Source organism: Setaria viridis, chromosome 5 (genome assembly GCF_005286985.2).
Source record: "Setaria viridis chromosome 5, Setaria_viridis_v4.0, whole genome shotgun sequence".
NCBI classification, from domain to species: domain Eukaryota; kingdom Viridiplantae; phylum Streptophyta; class Magnoliopsida; order Poales; family Poaceae; genus Setaria; species Setaria viridis.
Genome location: NC_048267.2, coordinates 45,140,347 through 45,148,868, shown reverse-complemented (window position 1 = coordinate 45,148,868; position 8,522 = coordinate 45,140,347). Strand labels below are relative to the sequence as shown.

General features: G+C 48.4%; 1 protein-coding gene and 1 pseudogene across 1 annotated transcript; one reads left to right on the top strand and one right to left on the bottom strand.

Moving 5' to 3' along the window:
- Positions 1–250: 250 nt before the first annotated feature.
- LOC117854848 (calcium-transporting ATPase 1, plasma membrane-type) lies at positions 251–6,708 on the bottom strand. The gene is given in 7 exon segments (XM_072294062.1): positions 251–714; positions 793–1,091; positions 1,168–1,339; positions 1,428–1,641; positions 1,643–3,602; positions 3,685–3,739; positions 5,271–6,708. Coding segments are annotated over 7 exon segments (3,204 nt in total). The 5' UTR covers positions 5,466–6,708; the 3' UTR covers positions 251–405.
- Positions 5,638–7,296, top strand: LOC117856591 (uncharacterized; annotated as a pseudogene).
- Positions 7,297–8,522: the final 1,226 nt, after the last annotated feature.

Sequence of the window (8,522 nt, the reverse complement as noted above, 5' to 3'; positions counted from 1 at the left end):
GTTATAAAAGTTATAATACAAACACGCCAAAAAGACATAACTGAAATGTGCTGAAGAACGAACCTAACTTTTAGTAGGAAGAACCCGTTGCTTGCAATAAGGGATATGATCCGCATTTTTTTCTATCATTGGCACGTAAAAACATTGTTGCTACAAAGACAACATACCCATACAGTGAAGAATACCGACATGTAAAAATTCACATAGACTCTACCATTATTCGCTAAAAACATTGATTTTATCATCCACATTCAAACACATTGTTTGCCTGAAAAGACAACATGGTCGACAGACTGAAGATCAAATTGCTAAAAACGGCAATAACAGTTTCTCCTATCTAAAATTATCAAACTACTGAATTCTCTTGTTTCTAAAAAGGAAAAGAATGATGAAGCATGTTCAAAATCACACGGCGTTAGGGCCGGTGGGGATGGGCTCGTAACCATCGTGGTGATCATACGAGTCACTGCTGGAATCGACGGGGATGAGCTTCAGGATGGCACCAATCACCAGGCTGACTGACCCGATCAGGATGCTGGTGAGCCAGAGCCTCCCGCTCAGATGAACCGTGCTGGCAAACGTCCCTAGGAGCTCCACGATGATCACCTGGAACGCCGCAGTGGCACCAGCAACCGCCGAGAAGATCCAGCTGCTGAAGATACCGCTGAACACATTGATCTTCTCCATCTCCCTGCTGTTCACCTCATTGAAAACCTGGGGTGCCCAAAGAACAGAGTGTGTGAATGAATGCAGTGAAGATTCAGACTTAATAAGGCGAATCAGCTTCTGTACCTGGCAGAACACAAAGGTATTGAAAATGAAGGTGTTGAGCTGGTGGTCAGATTGATTGCCGTTCAACTGCAGGAGGCTCTTCCCCTTGAAAATGAGAACGCCAAGCACGATCAGCTGGTAGATGCTCTGGCCGATGATGTTCCTCCACATCACCTTGGTGATGAAGTTGTCGCCTCGGCCGACTGGTGGCCTCTGCATCATCGTGTCATTGGGGGGCTCCGTCGCTAGCGCCAGGGCACCGAGGGTGTCCATGATCAGGTTCACCCACAGCAGTTGCACAATGGTCAGTGGCGCGCTTCCTGAATATCACAATAAAGTTACATAAAAAATTCGACGGTGCGACAAGAATGAGGAATAGATGGAACTTCTACTCACCTGTGAAAGATGCGGAGACGAAGTTCACCATTAGAGCGACAACATTCACCGTGAGCTGAAACTGCACGAACTTCTGGATGTTGATGTAGACGGAACGACCCCATTTCGCGACATTGATTATGGTCGAGAAGTTATCGTCCATGATGATCACATCAGCGTTCTCCTTGGCAACCTGAACAGCAGCTGCAACCGTGAGTCAATCCGAAGCATTGTTGATTGAGTTAGTAGTGCTTAGAATCAGGAACAAATATATTACAAACCTCTGTTCCAGCAATGCCCATGGCGAGGCCGATGTCAGCCTCGTGGAGCGCAGGCGCGTCGTTTGTGCCGTCGCCGGTCACTGCCACCACCTCTCCAAACATGCCCCTCAGGTTGGTCACCAGCATGTGCTTGTCCAACGGCAACGACCGAGCCATCACCTGCAGACACAGGAAATCAGTCGTGTTAGTTTTGTTATGCAAATTCTTCAGAGAAGAAGAGACTACAGCTTCGTGCCTGTATTTTGGGTATGATCTCCCTCATCTCGTTGGGACTTTTCACCCGGAACTCGGGCCCCTCGATGGCAATTCCATCGTCAGTCAGGATGCCGCACTCCCTCGCGATCGCCTTGGCCGTGTTGATGTTGTCACCAGTGACCATGCGGACATTGATACCAGCGTCATGACACGTCTTCACGGCCTCCCTCACGCCTGGACGGAGGGGGTCCTTGATGCCGAACACCGCAATGAGCGTGTACCCGTCGTTGGGGATGTCGCTGCCACTGCTGACGTCCTGGTACGCCAGGCAGAGCGTGCGCAGCGCCTCACACGCGAACGCGTCGATGGCGCTGGCCACACGCTTCGCCCTTGCCTCTGTGAGTTTCTCGACGCTCCCGGTGCCGTCGATGATGTTGCTGCACCGTCTCAGGACGACCTCGGACGCGCCCTTCAGGATCGCGCGGGGATACCCGGCGGCGTGTGGGGACGCGATGACCACGGCCATTGTCTTCTTCACCGAGTTGAACGGCTCCACCTTGAGCTTCTTGGAGTTAACGTGCTCTATTTTCGTGTACTTCTCCACCTCGAGACCGAACTCGAGGATGGCCGTCTCGGTGGGCGTGCCCATGATGGTGGTCTTTCCGTCCTTGTTCGTGACGACCTCCGAGCCGGAGCAATGGAAGACGCCCTCTAGTAGCACCTTGGTGAAGTTTTCTGACACCAACGACTTGAGTTCGTCGAAGCCTTTGGCGGTGCTCACCGTCAGCGCTGCCCCGGACGCCCAGACCTTCTCGACGACCATGTGGTTCGTGGTGAGTGTGCCAGTCTTGTCGGTGCAGATGCAGCTCGCCGACCCCATTGTCTCGCACGCCGAGAGGTGCCTCACGAGAGCACGCTCCTGCATCAGCTTCTTCATGGCGAACGCAAGGCTGAGCGTGACGGCGAGCGGCAGCCCCTCGGGCACGGCGACGACGATGATGGTGACCGCGACGGCGAAGAAGTTGAGCACCGAGAGCGCATCTTCGCCCCTCCACCGCAGCAGCCCGCCAGGCGCATGAGCCTTGTTCACTAAGAACCGCGCCATGAGCACGGTGAACGTGAGCACCGCGAACGCCAGCCCGATCTTGCCGATGATGGTCGCCACGCCGTTGAGCTTGACCTGCAGCGGCGTCTCGTCCTCGCCGCCCTGGCTCAGCGTCTCCATCAGGTTCCCCCACTCCGTCCGCATCCCGACCGCCGTAACCAGCATCCGCGCCGAGCCGTCCTGCACCTTGGTCCCGCCGAGCAAGAACGGGTTCGCGTTCGACAAGTGCACTGGCTCGCTCTCGCCAGAGAGGCTCGACTCGTCGACCACGAACGAGTAGCCATCAATGTACAAGCCGTCTGCCGGCACCTGGTCGCCAATAGAGAGATGGACGATGTCGCCGACGACAATGTCGTAGATGGACACCTTCTGCCGGTAGCCGTCACGAGTGACGTGCATGTCAATCTTCTTTTTCTCCTTGTCGAGGTCCCGGAACTGCAGCGACTGCTTGTAGTCGCTGGCCGCTGTGATCATGACCACGAGGAAGATGGTGAGCACGATGCCGAGGCCGTCGTACATTCCGCTGGGCCATCCCTCGGTGGCGAGGCCGATGACGACGGAGATGAGCGCGCAGAAGGCGAGGAGCAGGAGCGTCATGTCCTGGCTGGCGTCCCACAGGAACATCCAGAACGTTCTTGGTGCCTTCTCGGTGTACTGGTTGGCGCCGTAGACCTCGGCCCGGACGCCCGTGTCATCTGACTTGATGCCGTCGGCGAGGGAGACGTTGATCTTCCGGGCGATGCCGTCGACGCCCTTGTGGTGCCTTAGGCTCTTAGTGTCATGGTTGCGCACCACGGTGGCCAGCTCCTCCGCGCTGACGGAGAAGCCGCATTGCCGCGCGAGCTCCGGCAACGGATGCTCCGTCTTGCGTGCAGCTACAGAGGATTCCAGCATCGACATTGTTAGGAGACTTCAAGATCAGACGAAGCAACAGAGAAGGAGTATGTGCTAGTGTACCATCGATGAACTGCAGTGCAGCCTTCTGCACGTAGAGGGCAACACGAAGCTTCTCCTGTGAATCAGAAAGAAACATTTTGAGTGCTTTTGGGCTGGATGTGGACAAAAGGCAAACGAACAGCTTATACCATATTAGTTATTATTTAGTGCATTGTAATTTCCAGCTAGTAGATGCTAATTGTGAAAAGTAAATATCAATTAAAGGTTCATTCTCCTGTCATGCAGCTTTAATGTGATCAGTAAAACTTAATTGAATTAGTAGCGTGGAAGGAACTTGTACTGGACTTAATTCTACCACTACCTTTTCATGTAAGTTTGGCTGAAAATTTGAGATAAAAATAATGAACATTACATGAAAGTCCACCTTCTATCTTAAACTCACATAAAGTCATCATGATAATTCTAGCCAAGATATTGGAGAAAAACTATTGTTGTAAATATTCTAACTTCAGAAAAGTCATACAAATTTGTTCAAATATTCAAAATCATATAAATAGAGAAAGACACAGTCCTAGTATTAGTTAGTCTTCAAAACCTGAAGTCTGAAGACTAACATTAAGTTAGCTTAACTCTCCTGTAGGTTACACAAAAAGGCAACTGCTATACAAATTGTGCAGTAAATAATGGAATTATGGAGCACTTCAAGGAAACAGCATTTGTTCTTCAAAGCTTCTTAATTGGACTTTTTCAGGCTGACCATTGAACCTCTCTTCAGAGTCCCATAACAGAAGGCGAAATTCAAAAGACCGGTATTGTGCTGGGCCTTGTGTGGACTGTAGATTAATAATATTAATGTGATCTTATACATTGATATATACAATGTAATTTACCGGTGTGCATTTAACATGTGCAATTAACTGACAAAAAAAAATACTAGAGCATTAGCCCTTGGGCCATTGACCTTCCTGCCAAAGGGGCTATTCAACATAACTCAAACTATCTGCTGTCCTTTGTATTTCTGAGAACAGCATATCTTTTTTATATAATTTTCAAGGATAGCATGTTTCGACCATATTTTTTGTGCATCAAGGGTACACCCAAAATTTGCATCAACCATACTTTTTTGACAACGCACATGAGAGAAATATTTATGCACGCATTAAAATATGTGATGTTTGCTATTTTTCAGTATTACGACACTAGGACATATATATGTATTAGCTATATTTTTCATAATGTTGAATGTACTGTGTTATAACAAACTACTGTATGTGGCAAGGCCGCAAGGGTGATAAGACTGAAGGAATTTTGCTATCCTTCTACCTCGATAATTTGTTAGTCACAGGTGAGAAAACGTTGGCCTTAGGCAAGCAATGCCATGCCACCCATTGCATTGGATGAACAATCATAAAACAATAGCATACTATCAGGTTACTTGTTCTCAATCCAATCCTTGACTTGCAAGAGTTCGTTCGGTCAGGAGAATTTGCGCATTGATGAAAATCAATAAACTAATTTTTATCAGGTGCTAGAAAATAATTCGGAATCAATGCGTGGGTGAGGATATCAAGTAGCTCAGCCGGGCGGTAGAAAATCAGAGGCGAACGGTACTGACAAGATGAGATGGGTTTTGAAGGACGGCGGACCTGTATCTTGCGACGCTGCGTCTCGACCTGGGAGCGCTTGTCGAGGTCGGGGACCATGCGGAAGCGGCGGCGGCGGTTCTTGACGAGCGTGCCGACGGCCTCCCGCCAGCGGCGCTGCGCGTCCTCCGACGGGTTCTTCGCCGGCATCTCGAACCTCTTGAGGAACTCCATCGACTTGTTCCGAAGGTACGCCATACTGATCTCCCCTCCTCTCCTCTCCTCTCCTCCTCAGATCAACCGCTAATCTCAGCTACTGCTCGGGTACTTGAGTAGGATCAGGTCTGCAACTCCATGGCCATCTCGATCTCCTCCCCCGGTGCTCAGTGGACGTGCGCGCGCCGATCTCCTCTGCTTTGTTTCGCAGGCAATGGCGCTGGATGGCTTCTGGTTTCTGGGAGCGCGGGCTACCGACCCACCTGTCGCGGAGTCCCGGGTTAGCAGGGAGCTCTCGCTGCAGCTTTTGACGGGATCAAAACTGTAACGACCTCCCAATCGGATCCCATGCAGACGCCGCGGATCTCTCTGGAGTCTGGATAAATATAGGCAACAACGCGCATCCATTGCTTGCCCTGCCTCCTGATATTAGCATGGCGCATGGACACACAACTGTCAAGTCTGATTCAATTACATATATCATCATAGAAGAACTCAAAAAGAAAAATCAAGATCAACCATTGGAACTACTCATTCCATCAAGTTTGATCAGCGTATTATCAGGGCATTTGCATGCGGCCACTATTCAGTCCTGCCGCCCATGTTCCATCTCCTTGGCTCAATGCGTTCAATCTGCATGCCAGGGTAATTGGCTAAACGAGCTGCTAAACGGATGCAGAATAAATGGATTACAGTGGGAGTTTTACTTCTCGTTAGTCTCGGTGACACAAACAAATACGCTGATCAAACTTGGGTGGAGTAGGTTATCCGTCAGACTTTTCCAATACAAACTCTACCAAGAGGTGACATACTGACTGAACCAAGTGCTGACAGACCATCTCAAGTGCTCCAGAGTATCTTCAAATCTGAAAACAGAAGGCACCTCTTACTTTCCACAACCTCCACATGATAGCAGAACAAACTAAATGAGAAGCGTGAATTCTGAAGTTCTTATTGTGAAGCCACCACTTATGGTCAATAGATTGAAAATAAGTACCGATCTCCTCCTCAAATATTATAATATGACAGTCCGTACATTTAGCAATATATATACTTAGCACTTGGCGGCAATTGTTCATATGGAAGGAATGGGTATTTCTGATTGAAGCACAATCAAGTTACACATTGGAGCTGACAAACACAAACTAGGGACTGTGTAACACTACAGTTTACAACTTGACATGACACTTTCAGATAAACTACCTTGATCCTCATCGTGCTCCAGAGTTTCTGAAATTGGAACAAAGCTGCATACTTGTTCCATAAAATCCACAGAAATATTGCTTCATGCATGTTTGAACATCTTCATGCTAAGCCAATGCAGATAGACAGCCACGATTATGACAGGAAGTGTCAACGGCACAAGTAGGCAGTAATACCTGCAAATTATGCAGTAAACTAGTTAGAGAACTTGTGTATCAGTTAGACAAGTATGATGTTACATTGAACCTCAACAACAGCAAGAACATCCATAAGCATAGCAAAATGACAGTATTAGCTAATTCAATGCACCTAGCTCACTTATAATTAGCAAATAAGTGGACTCTCCATGCTCAGACGTCAGTTCGCAAAATAAAGGAAGTAAGCAATCATCAGGCACTGCCTCGGCATTCCTTACCAATCATTTTGGACGGCAGCTAGAAGCCTATTTTCATACGGTGGAAGCAGCTTGGACAGAACAGCAGCGTAGAAGAAACCCACAAACAAAGTAACGCCAAAAGCCATAAACGCTGACCCAACCAGATCTTCTTTAGAGAAACGCATCTCTGAATCAACCCCTTTCGCCAGTGATGCGCAGGGCTTCCTAGTCCCTATATCAGTCGAACCTTTCAGTGCTTCGGAGACAGGGGATAAAAAGAAATCTGCCACCAACTGCAGAGAAGATTTGGATTCGACTGCTCACATCAGTTAACATGCTCTCTACACAAATTCATTCTTAGTAAAACTCCGATCAAACAAGTTAGGGTTCATACCAAAAGAAGAGATCAACCACAAGTCCGGATGGATCTCTCTACTCCATGCCAACTCAGTACCAGAATATGCGGGAGAAATACAGCTACCACCACTACGAGCGAAGAATTCCTCCTGGATGGCGGAACAGGATGCCGCCTCCAGTCGCCGGCGAGGACCGCGCCCAACCCGCAGCCCTGCGCCTCTGCCCCCTGCCTGCCAACGCTTGGGGCAGAAGCAGTGGAGGTGGAGGGCTCAGGGCTCGCCTCGCCAGTCGCCCCGCGCCGCCCGGCCGTCCGCCGCTCGCGGTTCCCCGCCCTCCTGACCGCCGGCGGTTCGATTTGGATTTTGGGTAAGGCAGAGGAATCGGGAGAAGAGAACATTCGACGACTAGTTGGGCCATTCGACGATCTGAGCTCGTTGGGCCGAATTATAACACAAGAAACAAGGATTGTGGCCCAATATAACTTGTACTGCTGTACATATTTTTACTCCGTATTTGATATTTTGATGTATACTTGATCTTCTAGGGGGAAAAAGCTGAGAGTGGGAATGCAGTGTGCAGCGGTACCTGGTTGGAGCCAAGTAAATATTTCGGAAGGTGTATGACAGTATATACTTACAGGGGAGTATAAAGGACCAAATCGGCTAATCAACCTTTCAACCTTGGAATTTCCCTTCAGCCCCGTTTGGATCTTAGAATTAAATTCCATTCTAATAATTATAATTTAGACGCAAATTAATTAAGCTAATATAGTTGTACGTGGAATATATTTGTATATTATTGTTGGCCATATGGGAGAGATACTTATACGCTGCACATCTGTTGTAGGGAAGCGAGTCAAAGAGCGTGCTATATTGCATATTAGAAACATAGCATGAGGATCTATAGAATCAATTCTCATCTCCCACCCCATGAATTTAAAATAAGCTTATATCTAAACTTTGAAAAGTTGTGGAATGCCATATTCCAAGATAAATAGCCTACGCCATTAACTAGATTCCAATTCCTTCAAAATGAAGCGATCCAAACGGGACCTTCGTGAAAACATGGAGTAGGATAATAGGACTAGCAACTGTGAGCAAAGCAGTTCAAAGAGGATACACATTGTGAACGCTATGTCATGTTAGGAAAAAGGAACTACGGGA